This window comes from Ranitomeya imitator, chromosome 6 (assembly GCF_032444005.1).
Source record: "Ranitomeya imitator isolate aRanImi1 chromosome 6, aRanImi1.pri, whole genome shotgun sequence".
Classification (NCBI taxonomy): Eukaryota; Metazoa; Chordata; class Amphibia; order Anura; family Dendrobatidae; genus Ranitomeya; species Ranitomeya imitator.
In genome coordinates, this window is record NC_091287.1 from 326028409 (window position 1) to 326055885 (window position 27477).

The following is a 27477-nucleotide window of genomic DNA, read 5'->3' on the forward strand; positions in this document are numbered from 1 at the left end:
ATCAAAGCCTCCAAATATAAAGCTAGGACAATACAGGTAAATCACTAAACGTTGCCATGGAGATAGCAGAACTCGCGCAGTGCTTACAAGCTCATTTCTATTGAGCTTGTAAGCACTGATTTGGAGCTGGACAGGGTCACTGTAGCGAGCAGTTACATCCTAATCCTGGCCAGCTTCAATGCCATGTTGAGGAGATAGAAAGCAGAATTGGTCGATCTCCAAAAAGGGGAACAAGCAGTTATCAAAAGAAAAGTGCAAATATCTAAAAAATGGCTGAAATTTTAAATAAGCAGTAAATTGCAAAAGTGCTTGTTTTTGCGCATACTATCCAACAATATCCATTTATGAAGCTGGAATAATCATTTAAAAACAAAAACTGTGAAACATAAATGTTTTCAAAGAGGACAAACCTCGCCGGCCATTATGGTAGATATACTCTTGGATATGGTCAGAACTAAGCAATACCTTTAGACATAGGTAATTTGGGCACTTAGTGCTGCAGCACTTTTGAAGCTTTTTGTATCCAGGTGCTATTTTTGAGACTATGTTAATGTCTAGTAGATATATACTTTTAATGGTAAAAACATATAATAATGTACGATAATCTTATTTTTCTTTATTACGCCAGTCATTGATCACCGTAAGTGACATATTTGGAACAATTAAGACGATTCTAAATATTTAATTCTTATTTTAGTCTTTTTTAGTTCCCTCTTGTTTATTCTACTTTTCTTCTATTATTTTTTGTTATTAGTTTTGATTACCAGATTCATTATTAGTTAAAACTTTTTTCACATCTTCTAGAATGAAAATTGTATTCAATAATTAATTCAATGTTATATAATGTTTATGCTTTCATTGCAATGTACTGGTATATGACTAAATGGCAGTGCAGACATTATGCCCAATGTATAACATGGACCGTCATTGATACAGCACAGCCGAAAAGGATCTGGCAAATAATGACCCAAATCTCCAGCTCTATATATTGGTAGAGGAATACTACATTTTCATCTAAAAGGAAATGGTCACCTCTTAGCAAGATTTATTCATTTCTCCTATATGAAATGCATTCCTCATATTATTGAAAATATATCAACTAATTCAAAAATGTACCTTGTCATCTTCATCACAACCTGATAAATCCAAGCGACTAGATGATGACTAGAAATGAGAAAGAAAAGTAAAATAGTTCCCTGTTCTAATGAATAAAAACTGCAGTTGTCATAGTAATTAGTGATGAGTGAGCGTGCTCGGATAAGGCGTCATGAGCGCACCCTCTTGCGCCAATAGAGTATCTTCGACGTGCTTGAATACTATGTTCGAGTCCCTTAACTTAACAAACAGAGAATCCCTGAATGTGTTCCAGCTGTCGGACCACCGTGAGACATGAAGCCGCGGGAACTTGCGTACACCAAAGATTCTCTATTAGCACAGGAGCATGCTCAGATAACACTTTATATCAGAGCACGCTTGCTCATCACTAATAGTAATACATACATATAATTATTAATTTAAATTAAAACAAATCTTGTTCTAGTTACACAATATTGAGGGGACTTTAATATCTTCTTACAAAACGTAGTCCTTTTTGTTAAGGTCTCTGCCTACTCTTTAGCGCCATTTTAGAAAGTACATACAGTATATACATATCTCTCTATATATATCTGTATCGTATATATTGTATGAGAACATTTGTGTGCCTACTGTAATATTCTACTGATGTAATAATTCGTATTATGTAAATATGTAATAATATTTCTTGGCCTCTCGTTCCCCTTTTTCAGCATGGAGGCTTTCGGTAAATTTCCACAAGCCTCAGTTCCTTGTACGATTTTCTCAGCAGTAGTACAAGGTATATGTGGAGCGGAGGGGGTGCATCTGACGGTTTTCCTATCAGGGTCCCGGTTAAATAGTGTAAGAGACAGAAGGAGAGGGAGCGGAGTGCGGCTTATCACAGTGTCCGTATTCGCACATATGGGAAGATATGCCCAGACAGAAGGCGCAAACTGATGGAAAACAACAATCCTTTCCACCACTAATGTTACTAATATTCATTGTCATAACATTCATAGCCATAAGCACATGACAGGGCTCTGCACAATATATCCCACACCATATAAGAAAAGAATATTCACTCCTATTAAAGGGGTTGTTCACCACTAAACCAAACCCTTTAAGTGCCATGGATAACATAAAAAAAACACACAGTTCCCTTCTGCGATATCAGCGCTGTGATTACTGGCAGTCATGTCACACAGCAGGTAGTCGGAACAGTTCCGTTTGCCAGTAGTACGGAGGCTGCGGACGATCAGTGACCACTGATTGCCTGCAGCGGTCACATGACATTATCAGGCGACAATTGGGAATTGCAGCACCGCCATCACAGGAATGACACCACCTTTCCATATCACCTCTCCGTACATGGGTAATATATTTTGCGGTCATACACTGTCGTGGGTCATATCATACCATTTTTAATGAATCATACTCACATTATTCATATTGGGGGTGCTGAGGCTCCTGCGAATGTGCTTCGTTTTATTAGAAATGGCTTCCTTCACTGTAACCGCCTGGAAGCAGGGAGTATAAAGACACATTAATATATATTAATGTATAACACTATATTGTTTACGAGATGGGTTCAAGCACAGTAATCTATTCAGCGGTTCACAATATGGCAATTTTGATGGGTGTGGATGGCACTTGCATAGGCAGAAAGCTACCAATCAGTATTGGGGGCAGGTTATAAAGAATTCATGAATATGGAGGTCTACATGGCAGCAGGTTTGCTAGTACTCCAGTGAATATCTTACTGATAAATCAGTGCTTTTAGCAAAATAACAGCAAACAGCCCAGTAAGTGACACATCTTTGGAATCAGGGTCTCTGCCTCTACAGATTGGCAAAGTGGCAAAAACCTGCTGATATTCACTTTAAAACCTTTGTATACAACCACATTATCTCAATGCTGTATAGAGGGGGAATACGACACACAGACGGGTACTTGGGGCCTTAAAGAGGTTGTCCACTACTTAGGATAGGTCATCAATGTCCCACTGGTTGGGGTCCGACACCCGGCACCCCTGCCAGTCATCTGTTCTCGGTGTTGATAATGGTCGCTGGCCAGAACTACTCAATTAGGGACCTGCTCTGTCTTATGATAACGGCGGCAGGGTACTACACATCCGCGTCCTATTGATTAGAAGACGGAGCAGCAAATCACTCGAGTAGTTCTGGGCAGCCGTGGGTCTGATGAAGGCTCCCATGGCGGTCATCTTGGCCCTTCTATAAAGTCCAGCTTACAGCTTATAGTATAAATGTTCAAGCATTGGCAGGTTCAAGTTCCTAAAAAATCAGAATCAAATCAGTATTCTGGATACTGATGCTAAATACGTCCTACCCGTGGGGTAGCATATTGATTTCATTCCACATTATTAAATATCATGCAGTTTTATAGATTTTTATTATTGTATTTATTTCTTGGGAATTATATATAAGTTATATCTGTTCCTGATGACCCAATGATGTGACTGAACGCGTGTGCAGAGGGTTTGTCCTCCAGCGGGGTTTTTATTTTAAACTATTGAGTTCTTTCATTTACCGTATATACTCGAGTATAAGCCGAGATTTTCAGCCCATTTTTTTGGGCTGAAAGTCCCCCTCTCAGCTTATACTCGAGTCATACCCGGGGGTCGGCAGGGGAGAGGGAGCGGGGACTGTGTAGTTATACTTACCTGCTCCGGTGCGGTCCCTGCAGTCCCTGCTTCTTCCAGAGCTGCATCTTCTTCCTGTATTGAGCAGTCACATGGTACCGCTCATTACAGAAATTAATATGCGGCTCCACCTCCGATAGAGGTGGAGTCGCATATTCATGACTGAAAATGAGCGGTAACTGTGACCGCTCAATACAGGAAGAAGATGCAGCGCTGGAAGAAGCAGGGACTGCAGGGACCGCGCCGGGAGCAGGTAAGTATACCGGGAGGGGAGCGCTGTGCGATATTTACCTGCTCCTCGCTCCGGTGCTGCTCCATCTCTAGCGTCCCCTGGCAGTGACGCTCAGGTTAGAGGGCGTGGTGACGTAGTCAGTGCGCACCCTCTGCTGAGCGTCAGTGCTGGAGACGGAGCCGCACGAGGAGCAAGTAAATATTGAAAGCATCGGCGTCCTGAGAAGAGAGGTGAGTATGTGATTTTTTTTTTTATTGCAGCAGCAGCATTATATATTGGACAGCTTTATATGGAGCATCTATGGGGCCATAATGAACGGTATAGAGCATTATATATGGCACAGCTTTATATGGAGCATCTATGGGGCCATAAAGAACGGTGCAGAGCATTATATGTGGCACAGCTTTATATGGAGCATCTATGGGGCCATAATGAACGGTGCAGAGCATTATATGTGGTACAGCTTTATATGGAGCATCTATGGGGCCATAATGAAAGGTGCAGAGCATTATATGTGGTACAGCTTTATATGGAGCATCTATGGGGCCATAATGAACGGTGCAGAGCATTCTATATGGCACAGCTTTATATGGAGCATCTATGGGGCCATAATGAACGGTATAGAGCATTATATATGGCACAGCTTTATATGGAGCATCTATGGGGCCATAATGAACGGTATAGAGCATTATATATGGCACAGCTTTATATGGAGCATCTATGGGGCCATAATGAACGGTGCAGAGCATTCTATATGGCACAGCTTTATATGGAGCATCTATGGGGCCATAATGAACGGTATAGAGCATTATATATGGCACAGCTTTATATGGAGCATCTATGGGGCCATAAAGAACGGTGCAGAGCATTATATGTGGCACAGCTTTATATGGAGCATCTATGGGGCCATAATGAACGGTGCAGAGCATTATATGTGGTACAGCTTTATATGGAGCATCTATGGGGCAATAATGAACAGTATGGAGCATCTATTTTTATTTTTGAAATTCACCGGTAGCTGCTGCATTTCCTACCCTAGGCTTATACTCGAGTCAATAAGTTTTCCCAGTTTTTTGTGGCAAACTTAGGGGGGTCAGCTTATACTCGGGTCGGCTTATACTCGAGTATATACGGTAGGTTATAAGTAAGAGGCGTCTGCCTCGAAACGCATCAAAAACCATGGACTAAAATAAGGGGACTTTTTCCCTTTTCGCACACCATCCTTTTATGGAAAATAATTTGAATAAAATTGAATATTTTTCAGATATTTTGGACTTTCTCACGTAACGGTGGATTTGGATTCCTTGCACTCATTGAGGCAGGGTAGCAGGAAACCTTCTTCTATACTATCACCATAATTGCACTGACCTGAACAATCATGTTGCAAGTTCATTTTTACCGTACATTAAACGCCATGAACACAAAATGTAAAAAATAGTAGAACATTTCACAGCAGTTTAATATTTTCTCCATATTTCTGTACGATATAGTAAAGTGAATAGTGTCATTGAAAAAGCCCGATTAATAATACTAACAAAGAAAAACTAAACACCACAAAAATAGATACCGTATATACTCGAGTATATACTCCATATAAAGCTGTGCCACATATAATGCTCCATACATTTCATTATGGCCCCATAGATGCTCCATATAAAACTGTGCCATATAGAATTCTCTGCACCGTTCATTATGGCCCCCATAGATGCTCCATATAAAGCTGTGCCATATAGAATGCTCTGCACCGTTCATTATGGCCCCATAGATGCTCCATATAAAGCTGTGCCATATAGAATGCTCTGCACCGTTCATTATGGCCCCATAGATGCTCCATATAAAGCTGTGCCATATATGCTCTGCACCGTTCATTATGGCCCCATAGATGCTCCATATAAAGCTGTGCAATATATAATGCTGCTGCTGCTGCAATAAAAAAAAAATGACATACTCACCTCTCTTGCTGCCCGCAGCTCCTCAGCATCCCGTCTCAGCGTCTCTCCGCACTGACTGTTCAGGCAGAGGGCGGCGCGCAGATTAGTACGTCATCGCGCCCTCTGACCTGAACAGTCAGTGCAGAGGACGGGAAGACAGAGCGGCACCCGGCGGGTGGAACGTGGACAGGTAAATATGTAATACTCACCTGCTCCCGGTGTCCCTGGCTCCTTATCCCGGACAGATGGTCTCCGGGTGCCGCAGCCTCTTCCTCTGTCAGCGGTCACTGGCACCGCTCATTACAGGAATGAATATGCAGCTCCACCCCTATGGGAGTGGAGTCCATATTCATAACCTTAATGAGCGGTACCACGTGACCGCTGAACAGAGAAAGAGCTGCGGCACCCGAAGACCATGGGACAGGCAGGGACAGCGACAGAAGCCCCAAGACTAGGTGAGTATGCGACAGTCCTCTCTCCCCCTCACCCGCTGACCCTGACTCGAGTATAAGCCGAGAGGGGCAATTTCAGCCCAAAAATTTGGGCTGAAAATATCGGCTAATACTCGAGTATATACGGTACATTGTTTATAAGCACTCCTAATATTTCCGTACTGACTTTTGCTTAACATCTGTCTGCTGTGCCAAAAAGCACCGTAAAACATACGTAGCTGCAATAGAGCGGTAAGACTCTGGTTTGTGCCACAGGAATCAGAGGACACGTCCCTTTAAACACTGGGTGAGAGCACAAAGTGAATCTTTACAACCAAAGTAAGCACAAAAGAGTACAAAGTGTCAAAAAATCTATCAAGATCAACTTTAAGAGATGTTTAGTCTGAGGGTCGGTTCACGCGTTCATCTGAACAGCCCATCTGAATATCACTGGTCCCAGTGCTCTCCGCGTGCTGTCCAATTCCTGCCGGACAGCCGGTGACCAACAATACGCTAGTGTGAACCGACCCTTCCTGTGACCTAAGCCACACGGTCTAAATCTTTATACAGAGGAGAAGAGCCCAATTGTGGAAGCGAAATATCTGCATCTGGAAAATTCTGAAAACATTTAAAAAAATAAAATAAAAAATGTCCAACGTCTACTTGCCTGCCGTAATCGCTCCAGACTCAGGATGTTCTCCACCTGCAGGACGCCACGGGTATACTTTTCAATGTACGTTTCCCCATCAGATGTTGCCTCGTATTCGCTCCGTGCTGCCATCAGAGCTAGGGTTTCTCGGTCTTCAGCCTCTTCTGTTGCCTGATGGTCAAAAACCAAAGACATATGCAGGATTATGCTAAACGTTTTCCCTTATAAACTTATCTTGTTTCTATCCAAGCATTTTCCAGCTATTCTAACCCACACATAGGCAGTCAGAAATAACCTTTGGGATGTTGGACACTATTTCATAGCTAACTCCGCTGCTGTACAGAATATTCTTCGTGGACATCCTTCGCTTTAAGCTTTGGGTAAAGCTCTGCAAGAAAAAAAAAAAAGAAAGAATATGGTTCCTGATTTACACACCGTTATGTCTCGAAGCCCTGCAATGTCCTGTGGTTACCCAGCTCACTAGCGTCTACATTACTCCACAAAACCGCGCTATTTCCCCCGACAGCTGCGTTTCTACTCATACACAGGCAGATAAATATATCGGAGTCTACTAGATATCTGCTTTGGGAACCAAGTTTCTCTTTTGTATAAAAAAACGTGAAAGCCCAAAATAGTGATTATTTGTGATTGACATTGTCAAGGGCTTGGCCGCAGTTTTTATGGTTTACTTAAATACTTTCATTTAACACTAAAAGTCATTTTTTTGCCATTGGGTTTCAGTAAAAATGTGGCATTGTTTGGTTTTTAGGTCTCGTAAATCAGTTGACAGGAGCTAAAAAAAAACCCAAACTGGTAAGATAATTAGAAATTCTTATATTGGACAGGTGCACATTATCTTTTTAATGAAACCCAATTACAAGAAGATGTTTAGCTAAAAACACATCCATTTACCCTCTTTTCTATCTGGCAGTTACCTGTTTATTGTATACATTAACTGCAATTCTTTTGCGGAGAACCAGCTCCATAGCAGCGGGGTGACTCAGCTGTACTGTGATCTTCACAATGAGATAAATGCGCTCATTCTGGGGAGTTGTTCGGTTTAAGTGCACCGAGTCATGGATTGCAGAGTCCCAAGAAGCAATGGCAGAAACCTGAAAATTACACAACAATACTCGGAATTCTGTCATAGTAAAGTCTCAGACACCGACCATTCCCTTAACCCCTTCATGACCGTGGGATTTTTCGTTTTTCTGTGTTCGTTTTTCACTCCCCTCCTTCCCAGAGCCATAACTTTTTATTTTTCCGTCAATTTGGCCATGTGAGGGCTTATTTTTTGCGGGGCGAGTTGTACTTTTGAACAACATCATTGGTTTTAGCATGTCGTGTACTAGAAAACGGGAAAAAAAATTCCAAGTGCTGTGAAATTGCAAAAAAAGTGCAGTCCCACACTTGTTTTTTGTTTGGCTTTTTTGCTAGGTTCACTAAATGCTAAAACTGACCTGCCATTATGATTCTCCAGGTCAGTACGAGTTCATAGACACCTAACATGACTAGGTTATTTTTTATCTAAGTGGTGAAAGAAATTTCCAAACTTTGCTAAAAAAAAAAAAAAAAAAAAAATTGCGCCATTTTCCGATACTTGTAGCGTCTCCATTTTTCGTGATCTGGGGTCGGTTGAGGGCTTATTTTTTGCATGCTGAGATCACGTTTTTAATGATAGCATTTCGGTGCAGATACGTTCTTTTGATCGCCCGTTATTGCATTTTAATGCAATGTCGCGGCGACCAAAAAAACGTAATTCTGGTGCTTCGAATTTTTTTCCCGCTACGCTGTTTAGCGATCAGGTTAATGCTTTTTTTTTTTGATAGATCGGGTGATTCTGAGCGCGGCGATACCAAATATGTGTAGATTTGATTTTTTTTTTTATTGATTTATTTTGATTGGGGCGAAAGGGGGGCGATTTAAACTTTTATTTTTATTTTTTTACATTTTTTTCAACTTTTTTTTTTTTTTACTTTTGCCATGCTTCAATAGCCTCCATGGGAGGCTAGAAGCTGGCATAGCCTGATCGGCTCTGCTACATAGCAGCGATCTGCTGATCGCTGCTATGTAGCAGAAATGCAGGTGTGCTGTGAGCGCCGACCACAGGGTGGCGCTCACAGCCACCGGCGATCAGTAACCATAGAGGTCTCAAGGACCTCTATGGTTACAATGGAGACGCATCACCGACCCCCAATCATGTGACGGGGGTCGGCGATGACGTCATTTCCGGCTGCCCGGCCGGAAGCGGTAGTTAAATGCCGCTGTCTGCGTTTGACAGCGGCATTTAACTAGTTAATAGGTGCGGGCAGATCGCGATTCTGCCCGCGCCTATTACGGGCACATGTCAGCTGTTCAAAACAGCTGACATGTCCCGGCTTTGGTGCGGGCTCACTGCGGAGCCCTGCATCAAAGCAGGGGATCTGACCTTGGACGTACTATCCCGTCCAAGGTCAGAAAGGGGTTAAAGGGGGTTTCCCACAAATAAAGTAGATTTTAGTCAATAGATCTTGTAATAATAATAAGTTCCACAATTGGACATGTTTAAATAAAATGTTCCTGTGCCGAGATAATCTTATACATATGCTCCTGCTGTGTACAGTGTAATGGCTGTGTCTGACCATACAGGGACATGGTCCGATCATATCACATCTCCCGGGGAGGAAGGAAGCAGAAGAGTATACAGACAGGACAGCATGGGATCACAGCTGTATTGTCCCTTACTTTGATGCCGGATCCCAATCCCCAATTTAAGTAGTTGTAACCATGCATACGTAAGCTACTGCAATGTCCTGAACATGAGATAAGCGACATAGCTTATCAGAAGAACTATACTACATTTGTAATTGGAGGAATTTGCTAATATTATTACTACTACACCTACTATTGAGACAGGATCTTGGAAATGGGAATGCCTCTTTAAAGCCATTAAGGCAAATGTATTTCCAAGTATTTCAGTGAAGGGCATGAAATCCCTTTAATCTCAACCCACAAACCCTACTACATAAATATACTACCAAAACCGGACTACAACAATACATTATATCAATGACACATTGGCTTAACCCCTTAGTGACAGAACCAATTTGGTACTTACTGACCAAGCCAATTTTTACAATTCTGACCACTGTCACTTTATGAGGTTATAGCTCTGGAAAGCTTCCATGTATCCCGCTGATTCGGAGACTGTTTTTGTGACATTGTGCTACAAGTTAGTGGTAAACTTTCTTTGATATAACTTGCGTTTATTTATGAAAAAAATGGAAATTTGGCAAAAATTTTGAAAATTTTGTAAGTTTCAAAATTTTAAATTTTTATACACTTAAATCAGAGTCATTTTGCACAAAATAGTTAATAAATAACATTTCCCACATGTCTACTTTACATCAGCACAATGTTGGAAACATTTTTTTTGTTAGGACGTTATAAGGGTTAAAAGCTGACCAGCGATTTCTCATTTTTCCAACAAAATTTACAAAACCATTTTTTTAGGGACCACATCACATTTGAAGTGAGTTTGGGGGGGGGTCAATATAACAGAAAATACCTAAAAGTGACACAATTCTAAAAACTGCACCCCTCAAGGTGCGCAAAACCACATTCAAGAAGATTATTAACCCTTCAGGCACTTCACGAGAACTAAAGCAATGTGGAAGGGAAAAATGAACATTTTACTTTTTTCACCAAAAAATTACTTTGGAACCAAATTTTTTTTTTTCAGAAGGGTATCAGGAGAAAATGGACCAACAAATTTGTTGTGCAATTTCTCCTGGGTACACAGACATCCCGTATGTGGGGGAAAGCCACTGTTTGGGCGCATGGCAGGGCTCAGAAGGGTGGGAGCACAGTTTGACTTTTTGAACGCAAAATTGGCTGGATTCAATGGTGAGTGCCATGTCGCATTTGGCGACCCCTGATGTACCTAAACAGTGGAACCCCCCAATTCTAACTCCAACACTAACACACCCCTAACCGTAATCCCAACACTAACCCCAACACACCCCTAACCCCAGCCAAAGCCTAACCCTAGCCCCAACCCTAACCCAAATGGAAAAAAAGTTCTGAGAACTTTCTCACGCAGCAGTGATGCCGTAAGGGAGATCACCGAAGTTGATCAGCTGATGAATTCTGGTGACTTCTCACACAGCAGATCAATGATACATTGCAGGAGGATACCTCCTGTCAGTGAGTCGCCAGCGTTCGGGTAGATGTAACTGTTCTACACTCGAACTCGCCGTGCGACACTCGGGATTACGTGGACTACGGTGGACAGGTGAGTATATGGTGGTTTATTATTTTTTTTTTTTTTTTTATAAGACGTGTATTGGGGATTAGGCATTAGATGAGTATATGTTGATTTTTTATTTTACATTTTTCTAGGAGACGAGGGCATCAGGGATTTGGTGTTAGGGGAGTATAATGTGTTTTTTATTTTTATTTGAATATGTATGTAATTATTTTACATGTTGTGATTTTTTTTGTTTTGTTCTTTTTCAAGTGTGAGTACAGGCGCCGGCTGAGGAGAGACTACGTCTCCCATCAGCAGCTCCTGCCATCACTGTTCTCGGTGACAGCAGACGTAGGCTGATGGGAGGAGTAGTCTCATCAGCCTGCGCCTGCTGACCTGTGGTAAGTGTTTTACCGCGGCTCACAGTATCTCTGTGGGGTCATTACCGCTGATAAAAACCACTGGTGTTTCCCACGCAGTCCCACAGATGACAGTGTGGTAAACACCTTAGGAAAACGGTAAAATCGCAAACAGAAACAAAGCAAATCCGCAAACATTTTTATACCTGCATTTTTGCTGCAGATTTGACTGACTCAATTGAAGTCAATGTGTGGGAAACACTGCAGAAACGCACAAAGAATTGACATGCTGCTGAAGAAAAAAAAAAAAAAAAAAAAATCACACTGCAAATACTCAAAGGAAATTTACTGATCATCTGCACAACACTTCAGGATTGTCATTGAATTAGCTTGCATAAGGTTTCCATAGTATTTTTGGCCAATTTCTGCACGGAAAAAAACACTATGAAAATGCATCAAAAACGCACAATGTGCACATAGCCTCAGGAGGGCTGGGTAATTCAGATATTAAAATATGCAAGAATTCATCCAAAGACAGAGAAAAAGCTCATGAGTCCAAGAGTGTTCAATCCCCAATCACCCAACCTATCTGACAGCTGCAGCTTGTACTGAGCAGTATGAGTTCTCAGAAGGCAGGAGGTACATTGAGGAGTTCTCAGTCAGGCTAGGTGGAAGTAGACCGAGTTTAAAGCCATATACAGCCATTCTAAAACTGATTTTCAAAGTAAGCAGAACAATCTCACCCGATCTAAGAGATCTATTTAATAACATAAGCAGATTGTATGGTGAAATCTGGTGACAGATCTGCTATAAGCCAAAGAGACTATAAATATTTTTATAAACCAGTAGTGATGCTTTAGTGAAGTATAAGGTCCTGACATGTTCCCACCATTAACAATTAATAAATAGATTTATGAAAATGGCTGAACTCAGTACAAAAAACACAATCCAGAAATCAGAATTACGGTACCTAATTACTTAGTAAGAGCACTACTCCTGGAAAGAGCAACCTACAAGCTGAGTCTTGCCCCCACAAACACCTTATAGTAAGTATAATAACCTCTTGTACTTTTTATCTCCCCCACCTCGTTGTAGATTGTAAGCTCTCACGAGCAGGGTCGTTTTATTGTGCTTTAATTATTTTATTGTTAACGTTGTTACTTATGACTTGTGTTTGAAACTGTTAAACTGTAAAGCGCTGTGGAATATGTTGGCGCTATATAAATAAAGATTATTATTATTATAGTAGACACAGATATTACAGTACAGTTCTACTTATTTACACAAAAATCTCAAATTCTCAAAAGTGCCCAACGAAATGTATACTTTACCTCTTCATCGCTGTGCTTGATAATTGGCAGGTAGTAAAACTGGCTCCCATGCTCCTTTGGTAATATAGAATTTACACCTGCTGCATGTGAGCCCACGAGCTGCTCATTGGCACTCAAGTCATCAGCTTCAACAAGTCAGAAGGCACAGAATTAAAAACACTTCTTTAAAGAAGGTAGAAGGAAACCATGACATCAAGGGTACAAGTTAATAAAATAAATATTCTAGATTTTTAAATGAGCCATAGCAAATTACTTTTGCAACAGACCCTAGCAGAGTATTAACATGTTCCACTGAGATATAATGAGTTCAGGATTGTCCACTACCATGATATATATACAGGAGCTCTCCTTGGGATAGATCATCAATATCTGATCAAATGTGGGAGGCAGGGTTTGTCACCAGACACCCCCCACCAATAAGCTGTTGCTGGAACAGCTCCATCACACCTGGGTACTGCAGATCAGCTCCTGTTAAAAAAAAAATGGAAGCGGATCAGTCGTACCTAGGAGCAACCACTAACCCTTTCCTTGAGGGTATGTTCACACGTTCAGGATTTCCATCCTTTTTTTTTCAGGACAGTTTTTTTAAAAAACTGCAGCTCTTGGCAGAAAACGCAGGTCCTTTTTTTGTCCTTTTTTGATGCGTTTTTTGATGCGTTTTTTATCCTTTTTTTATGCAGTTTTCTATGCAGAGACTGTGTGTTTCCTAGGAAGCTTTTTAGGGCTAAAATGGCTGAAAATACCCTAACCCTACCCCTAACCCTAACCCTACCCCTAACCCTATTCTAACCTTAGTGAAAAAAATTCTTAATTTTTTTATTGTCCCTACCAATGGGGGTGACAAAGTGGGGGGGGGTGTCATTTACTATTTTTTTATTTTGATCACTGAGATAGGTTATATCTCAGTGATCAAAATGCACTTTGGAGCGAATCTGCCGGCCGGCAGATTCGGCGGGCGCACTGCGCATGCGCCCGCCATTTTGCAAGATGGCGGCGCCCAGGGAGAAGACGGCCGGACGGACACCGGGACGCCGGGTAAGTATAAGGGGGGGAGATTAGGGCACGGGGGGGGCATCGGAGCACTGGGGGGGGCATCGGAGCACGGGGGGGGGGGGGCATCGGAGCACGGGGGGGCGGGATCGGAGCACGGGGGGGCAGCCACACTCCGCCCACGCACTTCCGCCCGCTCCCCCGCACTTCCTGCTGCAGCGGTTCTGCACATCAAATCGCAGTAAAACCCGCAGATATATTTTTGATCTGCGGGTTTTACTGCGATTTTGACCTCACAATGGAGGTCTATGGGTGCAGAACCGCTGCGGTTCAGGAAAAAGAAGTGAGATGCTCCTTCTTTTTTGCCGCAGCTATTCTGCGCGGCTTTTTAAACGAAATTACGGATCATGTGCACAGCAGTGACTGTTTTCCATAGGGTTACATTGTTATGTACCCTGCATGGAAAACAGCTGCGGAACCGCAGCGGCAAAATCGCTGCGGTTCCGCAGTAAAAAACGCACTGTGTGAACATGGCCTCAGTGTTGTGCTCTGTACGCGGAGCTGGACACTCCCTGGTGGGGGTGTCGGAACCAGACCAATCCGATATTACTGACCTATCTTAATGATAGTTTGTCAACATCACAGTGGAGGACAGCCCCCTTTAAGTTTTATTTTTTATTACTGTATAAAATAGAGAAACATGGCAAAAACTATGTTGGCATTGTTAATAAAGACTGATACCTGGACAGATGTGAAATCGGAGCCAAGCATCACAGTTGTGGTCAAGGGTGCCACTTGCAACAAGATTAGTAAATCTAGAATCCCAAGTTCGTTCATTAAAGAGAATTTGTCTGTATGATCATGCATGGTGCCCCAGATCAATGTTGGTCTTGCCCCTGACATCCTTATAAACATCTTTGGTCTTGCCCATGTTGTAGAGGTTAGAGTCTTTGGACAGGAGTCTTTTATAAAGGTGACTAGATAAGACAGCTGTCTTTAATGAAGGTAATGAGTTGATTAGGGGCGTCTAACTGGTCTGTAGGAGCCAGAACTCTTAATGGTTGGTAGGGGATCAAATACTTATTTCTCACTGCACAATGCAAATCAATGTATATAATTTATAGAATGTGATTTTCTGGATTTTATTTTTGATATTCTATCGCTCAATGTTAAAATTAACCTACCCTTAAAATTATAGACTGTTCATGTCTTTGTCAGTGGACAAACTTACAAAATCAGCAAGGGATCAAATACTTATGTCCCCCCCTATATATGAGCATGCAGGTCACAGTGAGCTGAATTATTGGTGATTCGATCGCTTATAAGAGGTATTAACATTTTTTTATATGTAAATGAGCTGCTAAAATCTAATGGCCGGACACTGATCTGCCTCCAGGGCTTATTTTTACTAAAAGGGGGAGTTCACCAGAGTGACGTGTAATGGCCACTTACTGCTGAGCTGTATGTGATTTATATCTGACAAATCTTCCTCTCAGCTTCAGCCCTGGAGACAGATTTCATGCAGATTTGTGTCTGATACATGGCCCGGAACAACTCATTTACATATAAGAAAATTTTTTCTGGATTTCTCTAGAATAAGACATCAGATCGCAGACATCAAGGTATCATTTTATTCAGCTTCCTATGACCTACATACCCATATAGACGGATTGGAAGGGTTGAACCTACTGACAGATTCCCTTTAAGATTTTCCTATTTCCTAAAGGAATATAGACAATGCAACAGTGAAGGGAAAAAAAAAACTTAAGGAGGAGGCATCAGAATACTTTTATCTCACCGTTAAGATCCAGGAAGAGGACTGGAATATGTGCCTCCATTCCAGCTGGTGGAGTCCTGCACAGATGACAAAAGCAATCATGGTATGTAAAAAGCATCTAATACATAAACAAAATAAAAATGTGCAGGAAACATACATAGTTTAAAAAAAGTTTTCAGACATAAAACACACACACGATTTGGTTGTCCCAGTAGTGAGTACCCAACCCCACCTGTTATCTTTAATTCCCTTTTTCAGCTCCCCTGCCGCCATCCTGGTGGCCTGTTTCCCTCTGTGTCTCTAGACTACATTTAACATTAGGCAGTGCTTCCCTGCCTGACTTGTGTCCACCATACAGTTGACACATTCCCGTCCTCACTGCCCTCCCTCTCCAACTACAAAGCACCATCCTGAGACTTCTATACAATCTCAAGATGGATAAATCGCTGCCCACAGTTTCTACCTCCTAAAAAAAACACCCACCATTTACTACAGACTTTCCTGTAGTGAATATTGTAAAAGGTGACAACACTGGCACCGAACAGGCTCGGTGTACTATTGTGGTGTAATGAATCCTATTCTGTATTCATTTATTCGAATTTAATGTAGCAGCCTGGAGCATCCAGCACCATTCCATGCCAAAATCACTAGTTTATAAGATCTCTATCCTTCTCTGTAGAAGCCGCTCTGTCTCTATGGCTTCTGCTCTTCTTCCCTTGTGCACATCCCCAATCACTCAAAACTTGCCAAGGATCACAGGCCATGCCCTCACGACATCACTACTAAAAGCACTGCAGCCAGAAGTAAGGAGCTGGAGCGCACAACTTCATGTGTCCTGGACCCCTTGAAGCGTTGTTACGCGAAACGGCCGTCATCCACTCTGCCTCCCCCTGCATGCCTCTGTAACCTGCACATCATGTCTTAGTCCTAATCCCAAGGTATGGAATAAAGGACTTTTTCACATGCATTCGAAGTGGTGAGTGCAGCATCTTTTTTCTTCAATATTGCACATTTAAGCTCTTTATACAGAGCACCAAACACCGTTCAATCGGCCGCTGTAGCTCTACATGGGATGTCTATTCAGCCTGCCAGTGAATTTTTTATATGTTGTCTGGTGACGATACTTTTCTCTTTGCACTTTCATATAAAATTATTATTATGACTGTACAGATGATCAGTGGAGTGAAAAACATTGAAGACAAATCATAAAAGTAAAGGAATGTGGTTAGAGAACACTACTTATTTTCGCTTGCAACCATTTGGAGATGATATATCAAAAGTTGTCCATTGCAATCTGCCAAATAAATAATGATAGCTGATAACACACAAACATTTGGTAAAATAACAAAACTTAATTTGAAAACATACCAGTTTGCTGGGGCTCCGGGAATGCCACTTCCTGGCGCTGGTACTAGAACGGCATTCCTCTCTTCTGTTAGTCCTACCCACTGCTCGACCAGCCGTGCTTCCCTCTCAATATCATCCTCAGTCTTTTCTGCAAGAAACACATTTATTTATGCAAAGGAGGACCATTCGCAACACTCGGGTCAGGAGACGTCTGAATGCCCCCTAAAAATGATCAACCTTTCATGTGTCAAACCTATTTGGCTTTTTAACTTTTTGTACAGCATGTTTTATCAAAGATTGTTAATGTTATCAAATCAATGGTGCTTTGCTTAAAATACACAGAATTTTATTAAAGGGTTGTTTAGAATATTTGTTTATGTAGTTCCTGAGCCTGTTTCCAAAATATTTCTCCCTCTTTCTTCTATGTAAATCTAGTCTTGTTATTCAAGGGGGTGTGATCCCCTGAAAATGCCTACAGAGAAGAGTTTATGGCTACCTCGCCCCTTGTCTAACAAGAATACATTTACACACAGAGAGAAGTGAGTCATACCTCACGAATGGGAAAAAACAGGACCACAAAAAAATACAAAAACATGAAAAATTCAGAGGAATAGCACCATTTAGACCAGATAAAACAATTAAATATTAAAGTCAATTAAACAGGTCCTCAATCTAAAGTCCTCAATAATGTGATTTTCAAAATATTATCTCTTATTTATCAAAAGATCTATATCTATACTGTGGAAGCCAGTAGATAGACAAATATTTAGACGTGAGAGTCCTCAGTGGTTGATACCTTTTAATAGCTAACTGAAAAGATGGTAAATTGCAAGCTTTCGAGACTACGCAGGTCTCTTCATCAGGCAAAGACTAATGCAAAATCTGAAGAATCACATACTTATACACAACACAGCGAGAAAGAAGGCAATAGATAAGACAAGTGACGTGATAGACATAGATATTGGGACAGTTCATAGATAAGGAAGTCTTAATGTTTTACAATCCTCTGAATGGGTCTGGTTCTGTGTTCTGACCCCAGAAGGTCTGAATAGCAAATTCCTTAAGTGATGTAAAAAGACATAAATCCATGTGACACATTCATTCCTGCACTGAGTGTGTCAAAGGTCATCATGAGTTTATACTAAATGCATTTGTACTAAATGTCCAACTGGGGGTCTGTATGTGGGGGAGACAGGGCAAAAAACTTAGAACAAGAATGAATTCTCATCGTCACACAATAAGAGAAAAAAGAATGGACCTACCGGTAACAAAACATTTTTGTATCCCAGGACATAGCATCATGGACATGAAATTACTTGTTTTAAAAGGTAATTTCAAATCTCAGAAAGACAGAAGAGTCTGAGTATAAACTCATGACGACCTTTGACACACTCAGTGCAGGAATGAATGTGTCACATGGATGTATGTCTTTTTTACATCAATTAAGGAATTTGCTCTTCAGACCTTCTGGGGTCATCACATCACAGAACAAGACCCATTTAGAGGACCATAAAACATTAAGACTTCCTTATCTATGAACTGTTCCAGTATCTATGCCTATCCCTCTCACATGATAATTCTGCTTCACATCTATTGCCTTCATTCTTTCTGTGCTGTGTTGTGTAAAAGTATGTGATTCTTCAGATTTTGCATTAGTCTTTGCCTGATGAAGAGACCTGCGTAGTCCAGAAAGCTTGCAATTTTTTACTATCTTTTCAGTTAGCCATTAAAAGTTATCAACCACTGAGGACTCTCAATTCTAAATATTTTTTTATCAAAAGATCAGAAGTTCAGTTATGTCCAGATCCAAATGAGGCATCATTCTCAATGTTCACAAACGGTGGCCAAACACATTCGACCTGGGTCGCCAAGCTCCTTTCTCTTTTTTTTTTTTTTTTTTACAGGGACTAGCAAATGATTTGGTCTATGTCACGTTGAAAAAAAAAAGATGATCTGGCATATTAAATTTCAGTATGTGAGATTGTTTGTTTTCAAAGGAGCCAAGTTGCTGTTAGACTACTCCCCACTGACCTAGATTGATAGGTCTCTGCCTATATGTGCATGTAGGTAGGAACCTGCCACTCTAAGGCAGTGGGCAGTCTGCGCGACTAGTGTACAGAGCCTGATACGATTCATACAGCCAGTGACTGATACATGCTGACCGTGGATAGGGCGCATGTATCAGTTGTCAGGTTCTCTTAAATATAACACCCAACATATATATATAGAAAAAAAAATTCTAAACATGTAAACCTTGCTTGTTGATGATTTTCTGAATATGCTCGTCCAGGTACTCTTTGCGTTTTATCAGTGCATCTGACCATCTCTCCCGGACACAATTCAAATCCTCCTCCTGTTTCAGAGATGCAAAATGTGGAAATATAAGTACAACACTGACTTCTAGGGCAGGCTGTCCATTTAACCTTCTGTCAAGAGAATTAAGAAGTGATACCATTAAACAGTTTTATGTTGCTTCTTTCCAAAAAACTATTTAAAAAAAAGATAGGAAAAGGTAACTAAAAAAAAAGTTTTAAAAGAAATTGACATCTAAAGTTATCAACTTGGATAGTTCTTGGTATTTAACTTGACACATTAAAGAAGTTGTCAAATACTTCGATAACTCCTTCTCATACCTCACGCTTGGCCCCGATAAAATAAAAAAGCTTAAACTCACTATGCCAACCCTATTCCCGTTCTGTTGTTGTGATACGTGACCCCGGTGCCCAAACAGCGCTGGTGTCACTTTCTCTGCCTTCTATCAAATTGAACCTAGGAAGAGGAAGTTGGGGCTGCAGCTGATCTCTCACTTCCTCTTCAATTCGACAGAAGGCGGGGACAGTGATGCCAGCGCTGTTTGGGCACTGGGGTCACGTATCACAACAGCACGGGAGCCCCGGGGAGAGCGAGTGACAACACCACGGGAACAGCACCAGCACAAGAGGTGAGTATAGACTTTATTATTTTATCGGGACCAAACATTTAGATCAAGTAGGAGTTGTTCCAGTAGTGGAAAACCCCTTTAATTTAGCTGTGACATCAGATGTGATTGATAATAAAATCCATGTAACAATGCAACATAAAACCAGTTTAATGGCCAAAGCCTGGAGTGATGTATAGCCGGCTATTTTCTTTAGGTATCAAAGGAAATCAAAATTAATACAATTCACCATTAGTTCTGCGCAGCAATGCTTGCGAAAGATTATCAGCAGGTCCATGTGTGAATTCCTGTTTCCATGCATATTAAACCCAACCATGCATCATGCCTTGTGCTCACTGGTGTGTGGTGAGGATGTAGTAAGCCATGTTAGTGCACTTGTGAATGAGCGTATTATTATTAGTCATGTTGTACATGTTACTAAATTAACTTCTTATCAATACAGGAGATTTCCAGAACTACGACAGATGTACGTAACTTAATACTTTTTTGGCTCCAGTTTTCCACAACTTGGAAATTTAGATAGTTGAACTATTGGAATTTCCAAGGTAGAATCGCCTAATATTCTGAAATTAAGCGAGGCCCGTAGATCATGATTTTGATTTGAGAGATAACCAAGTTATACACTCCTGGTGATGGATACAGTACACTGACAGTCTCAAAACCAGTTTAGAGTTCATTTTAATTTTCACTGGAATTTACTATTGAAAGAAAAAGTTAAAGGGGTTGTCAAGTGAAAAGGAATCCTCACTTATCCACTGGACAGGTGATATCTTATAGATCTGTGACTACTGGGACCCCACCTGATCGCCTTTTATCCCTGTTAGAAGTTACGGCCAGTGCACATGCACTCAACCGTTCACGCAGTCTAAGTAAATAATAAATGTCATATTGAAATTTTTATAAAGCACAAATTGTGTTGGTGAAAGAGTCCCCGGGATGGAGTCGTGGCCATGTATGTACACTGCTGCTCCATTCTCCATTAGAGTGCCCCCTTCTGATGATCAATGGCTATTCCAGAGGTCAGACCCCCACGATCTATCAGTTATCACACCTATCCTCCACTGGACTGAAGCTAGCCATACATTTTCAATAGATGTCAGCCGACAGCTTCTCCTAACAAACTCAAATCACACGTACATGCTCAATTTGGCAAAGAGTGCACGTTTTAAATGAAGAAAGGGATATAAATCGATGACAGACAATTTACATCCTTGAGAAGTATAACTGAGCATTCAAGTGTAAAGGAAAATCAAATACATAGCTGCCATCTAAATAAGTGTTTGGCCAACATCCATCCAAGGTGTATGGGCACTTGGAATCTTCTATCAGGGAACAGGACACTTTGGACTAGTTATATTCTGTTTGACCATAATAAACTGGCAGGTAATTATTTCACCTGTTATAAAAACACAAGCCTTTTCTTATGTGTGGGGCGGCTTTGTTGTGCATGCTCCTTCAGGTTCCTTCAGAAGTGCAAATACAACACCAATGACTGAGCCAAATATGGCGGTCAGGAAATATGATATAGATATTATTATGGTCATGTTTCCGTATGCCCTGCCACCTTCACAGAAAGCCTACTATGTGTCAGTATGTTAGACAGCATTATACATGATATCAAGTCTGGAAGCATTTTACGTGATGGTTCAGTGATGGAAATAAGGAGCGTTAAAGCTTGCCTGCCCCAGCTTAATAAGCCTTCCCCACCCTCGTCCCAAATTATCCTAACCCAGGCGCCACCAGATTTCCTCCCCCTTTCCATGTAGCGCAGAGCAGAACCGTATCCCGTGCCTCAGGGTCGGAAGCAGCCTCTTTAATAATACCTGGTAACTATCCATATCATCACCACCAACATCATCATCTTTCTGGTAGGAGAGAATACATGATGTAAACAGGACATGCATGGCTTTCATCACATCGTAAAAAAGTACTAGGAGCAGTAAGTAACTGAACACAAGGTTACATACACATCGCAAAACTATGCAGAAAGAGGGAAAATGCAGTTACAGCACATAGCCTATCTAACCAATGCAAATTCAACCATTACAGATGAACAGAGATATCAATTGCTAATAAAATGGATGGAACATTTCTACCTTCCTGTTAGGAATTATACTGTACAGAGACTTGAACCCAGTTATGTTAGCTCAGTGTTTTGCATTTTGTTTGTTTCTATCTCCTTATGTACACTGAGACTTCATTGGGCTATGACATAAGAAATGGTACTGAGCTGCTGTTCCACAATTCCTTTTTTTTAATACAGCTATTAGGGTTTAGGATGATCATGGTGTCCGACCTACATTCTGGGCTGACCATGCCTATATGGTAGCTTCTTTGCATTTTAGAGAAGGAGTGTGCCATTGCATACACTTCTCCTTGAAAAGTATTTAAGCCAACCTGGAGAAAGAAAACTCACAGTGGAATCCAGTCTCAGCCCCAGCGTTGCGGATCCAACAGTCTCCACTGGTCCTGAAGTAATGATGTCATGACCACCAATCACTTCAGGTCCAGCGGAGACTGTTGGGTCTGGAGTAGAAAGCGGACACCAGGAGTGAGTATGTCTTTTTTCTTTTTATTTCTTCAGACTGGCTTCCCCCTAACAAGTATATAAATATATATAAGATTCATTAGCTTACAAATCACAGGTTGTTTAATGATTTACTGGAAGAGATTAAGAGGGACTTCCCACATTATAGTAATTAAGGGCCAGTTTTCATGGTGACAGATTCCCTTTAAGGAGCATCTTAAACATCTTCAGTTTTTAAAAACTTTTGAAAGTCTAACAGATCATTTACTGACTAGTTACCTGGTAACTATCCAATCCTCTCTGTAGCTTGGTGGATCGGGCGGTGATGCAGCCAATTGAAACGGAGAGGATGGCTTCAACCATTAACGGTAAAGTACCAGAATTCTGCACAGGTTTCACAGTCACCTGGACTCTGCGAGAATGACCCTGAGATAAGAAATAATACTAATTATATAGACATACCAAAACAATAACGACATTGTAAAAGAATAATGAGGCAAAACCTAGGCAGGCCAACCTGTCTGAGCTGGAATACTCCACCAGTGTTCACATCCTTGGCCTGGTGCAGCTCCACCGACACGTATTCACCATTCTCATTTAGCTCATATATAGCTATCCACATTTCTATTCTTCGAGTCACCTCATTCCATCTGGATATAAAATGATTAAAAAAAAATTTGTTTCCCAGAAAAAACAAATAAAAACATGATGTGGGGGCTATGTGGTGCTATGCTTCTTCCATACAAACCTGTCTCGCAGTGTTCTAGATTTTGCATGAAGAGAATCAATCTCCCACAAAGATCTTCCATTTCCAGCGCATCTGTGACCCCAAACTTCAATGGCAAGCGCACCCTCAGCAATGAACTCCAAAAACTCTTCGGTTATATTGACCAAATAATCCTGGTGGAAAAATACATATATCAAGGTAAATTTATCATATAAGGTGTGGGCAATCAGACAGTCAAATTAAGTATTTACAATTTCACATCCTATTTACGTAAAGCACAAAAATTGATAATTACCTTTGAATGTGCAAATTTAACTGTAAACTGAGCTTCTTTATTTCTTGGTGAAGACATATCTGGATTGACCATTGGGGGCGCTACTGTGGGTTCAGGCTGGTCCCAGAAGGTGTATTGACAGAATACAAAGTTTGACAGGTTCAGTGGAAGGCCAGTAGCTTCTTTTATTTTAACCTACAACAAAGGTAAAAAAAAGACTATTCCAAATATAGAAAGGATGCCATACGCATTACATAAAGTCAGCTGAACTCTCTAATCTAGGCAGCACCGGCAGACATACAAATGTGTATAGGGAATGTGTTCTGCCTACTGATCAGACAGGTAGATTTCATCAAGCCTGACCCTTTGTCTCTCATGGGCTGCAGTCTAAAGGTACCGTCACATTAAGCGACGCTGCAGCGATCTAGACAACGATGCCGATCACTGCAGCGTCGCTGTTTGGTCGCTGGAGAGCTGTCACACAGACAGCTCTCCAGCGACCAATGATCCCGAAGTCCCCGGGTAACCAGGGTAAACATCGGGTTACTAAGCGCAGGGCCGCGCTTAGTAACCCGATGTTTACCCTGGTTACCATTGTAAAAGTTAAAAAAAAAAACACTACATACTTACATTCCTAAGTTAAAAAGACACAGTGAACACCTATTATAACCACAAATCTAACCCAAACAGGAATCCAATTCGTAATATGTCTCGTGGGGTTAGGGTGCACTGTGAAAGCTTCAGTGAATGACCACTGGGAAGAGAGGACCGAACCACCTGACCACCACAGGATAAGAAGTCACCAGAGAGTACCAAAACACTGGGATCAATAATATGCCTTTATTGAATATATTGGCAATTCATACATAAAAAATATATTAAAAAGTGAAATAAAATAAAAAAACAAAAAACGCAGGAACAATATTATATTAGAGGAAATAATATAAATAACTCCCCAGAGAGGGTGATAATGCCTTTACTCGCTGTGTTTCAAAGAAAGTGAATAGCAAAAAAATGTAAAAAAATTGTAATAAAAAAAGGTCTATAATAGACCAAAAAAGTGTATATATAAAAGTTAATTATATATAATCCATATATGATAATTGTATGAGATTAAATTTCAACAATAGACTAGTGAAAAAACTAGTGAAAACGGACACAGCAAAATAAAATATGTGTTTACTAAAAATATTATTGTTAAAAAAATGTGTGAAAACAGTGCAAAGGGATATAAATAAAATGTCCATAAACAACAATGGTGCTAACACAATGAAGCAGATAAAAAATAGGAGAATTATAGCAGCAAAAAGTAGGAGAGTTATAGCAGCATACTACATTCAAAGTGTCCAAGTGCAGATAACCAAAGTCATAAAGGTAATACTAACACAGCGAGGTAGATGTTTTTTATAAAAGAAGGGGGTTATATCAGCTCACTGCATATACATGTGCCCAAGTGCAACAGTCAATTGCGGGTTCATAACCATGCGGGCAAATTATTACCACAGATGTTTAAAATAATGGGGTTATATCAGCTCACTGCATAAACAGGTGCCCAAGTGCAATAGTCAATTACGGGTTAATAACCAAGCGGGCAAATCATTACCGCAGATAAGCTTTTCATAACTACCTGCAGGGAGAGACTGACGCGCGTTTCGGATACCTTTCCTTCGTCACTAGTTTTTTCACTAGTCTATTGTTGAAATTTAATCTCATACAATTATCATATATGGATTATATATAATTGACTTTTATATATACACTTTTTTGGTCTATTATAGACCTTTTTTTATTACAATTTTTTTAAATTTTTTTGCTATTCACTTTCTTTGAAACACAGCGAGTAAAGGCATTATCACCCTCTCTGGGGAGTTATTTATATTATTTCCTCTAGGAATTTCTGGGTACCATATAATATTGTTCCTGCATTTTTTGTTTTTTGTTTTATTTTATTTCACTTTTAAATATATTTTTTATGTATGAATTGCCAATATATTCAATAAAGGCATATTATTGATCCCAGTGTTTTGGTACTCTGGTGACTTCTTATCCTGTGGTGGTCAGGTGGTTCGATACTTACATTCCTGTCGCGTCCCTCAGCGTCAGCTTCCCTGCACTGTGTAAGCGCGCTGACCGGAAAGCAGAGCGGTGACGTCACCGCTGTGCTCTGCTTTACGGCCGGCCGGCGCTGACACTGGGGGACGCAGGGAAGCTGAGGAACGTGACAGGAATGTAAATATGTAGTGTTTTTTTTTTACTTTTACAATGGTAACCAGGGTAAACATCGGGTTACTAAGCGCGGCCCTGCGCTTAGTAACCCGATGTTTACCCTGGTTACCAGTTAAGACATCGCTGAATCGGAGCCACACACGCCGATTCAGCGATGTCAGCGGGTGATCCAGCGACGAAATAAAGTCCTGGACTTTCCCCAGCGACCAACGATCTCCCAGCAGGGGCCTGATCGTTGGTCGCTGTCACGCATAACGATTTTGTTAACGATATCGTTGCTACGTCACAAAAAGCAACGATATTGATAACGATATTGTTATGTGTGACGGTACCTTAAAGGAACACAGCTCCAGAGACCTGTGTCTCCACAGTGAAGCTGTATCATAAGCACACATATCTTCATGACTCAAGGAGAAGGGCTTTGACATCAAAATAAATAAATCTTTTCTGGAATATTTTTTTCAGCCTCAGTCCTTAGTAGTGCAGTCTGTCAGAGGAGGAGAAGATTTATTTCTTCTGAGGTCATAGTCCTTCCCCTCGACTCATGGAGGTATGTGTTCTTACAATACAGCTCTTCTTTTCAGGTTTCGGGAGCAATGTTTCTTCAGACTGCAGCCCATTTTGAAGTGACTGACTTATGTGATGGGCAACTTATTACATTCTTGAAGAACCCCTTTTAAGTTGTCTAGGAGCAGCTTACTAATCTCTCCAATACAGAACAAATTAACCCTTAGTCAAGTCTGCATGTGTATGGAAGGCCAGGAAGGATAGTTGTAGCCTGAAGTCAAGTTTTAGCCAGATTTTTTTTTTATTCACAGACAAAAACCTAAAATATTCTCAGAATCAAAAAAGCCTGAAGTTACCTAGAGTAGTTTGAATAGGGTCTCTATATAAAAGTATTCATAAATGTAACTGAAAAATACTATGCCCAAAAATATCCCACCTGCTACACCCTTACACCGTTCCTTTTTTTGTGAACATGTGAACACTCAATCCATCTCGAATAACATACTCACTCGACATGTCAGCCTTTTGGGCCGGTAGATTATTTCTCCACTGTTATCTATGATTTCAAAACTACCGCTCTCACTAGAATTCTCAGACGAGTCGTCACCAACTAAACACTCAGGAACAACACCAGTAACCCGCATCACCTCAATATGAAGTCGTCCTGCGACCTATACACAGGCAGAAGAGAAGACCAAACAGTTTATGCTTATTCTTAATTTAAATACATCTTCAACTTAAAAGTTATGAAAAATACATGGCAGCATGGTACACTTGACTCTGTATATAGTCTTTCCAATACTCCAGTTTGCAAGATGATATTTTCATGAGGAATCACACATACAGTCCAGTTTCCCTAGACTAACACTAACTATGTTTATCCTCTTCCATGAGCTACTAGATTAAGGACTGGGGAAAAAAACATAAAAAAGCAAACTTAAAAGAGTGAAGTACTGAGGACTTTTTATTTCAGACGCACACGGCATTATTAAATTTACAAACAATATGATTTAAAATAGCATAAAAAATTCTCATACTGTCATTGACAGACAGGGCAAGTTCAACACCCTTACAGCTCAACTAAAGTTTCGCCTTACTGAACTTCTTCCAGGGCATGAAGATGAATAAGACAATATTTGAGTTGGGCTGGTAGGAGTCGAACTCTGACATTTTAAGGATTTTATATACTTTTTTTAAAAGAGCATTGTTTTTGAGTATAATAAAGCCATGTGTTTCAAATATTGAAAAATCCTTTACTATTAAAAAAGTTTCTTTCCTCCTCTTTTTT

At 40.7% G+C, this 27477-nt stretch overlaps 1 protein-coding gene across 1 annotated transcript in view; it reads right to left on the reverse strand.

Annotated features, from left to right (window-relative positions):
- Positions 1 to 27477, reverse strand: part of KIF13A (kinesin family member 13A) — a 227097-nt gene that overhangs the window by 15299 nt on the left and 184321 nt on the right. The window contains exons 21-35 of the mRNA XM_069730840.1: positions 26699 to 26860; positions 23478 to 23651; positions 23204 to 23355; positions 22973 to 23105; positions 22735 to 22881; positions 21752 to 21793; positions 19244 to 19343; positions 17012 to 17138; positions 15665 to 15720; positions 12877 to 13001; positions 7894 to 8070; positions 7254 to 7346; positions 6977 to 7129; positions 2496 to 2573; positions 1117 to 1164 (exon numbers count right to left, since the gene is read on the reverse strand). Of these exons, the coding sequence (XP_069586941.1) occupies positions 1117 to 1164; positions 2496 to 2573; positions 6977 to 7129; positions 7254 to 7346; positions 7894 to 8070; positions 12877 to 13001; positions 15665 to 15720; positions 17012 to 17138; positions 19244 to 19343; positions 21752 to 21793; positions 22735 to 22881; positions 22973 to 23105; positions 23204 to 23355; positions 23478 to 23651; positions 26699 to 26860 (1767 nt within the window). The remainder of the gene's footprint in view (positions 1 to 1116; positions 1165 to 2495; positions 2574 to 6976; positions 7130 to 7253; positions 7347 to 7893; positions 8071 to 12876; positions 13002 to 15664; positions 15721 to 17011; positions 17139 to 19243; positions 19344 to 21751; positions 21794 to 22734; positions 22882 to 22972; positions 23106 to 23203; positions 23356 to 23477; positions 23652 to 26698; positions 26861 to 27477) is intronic.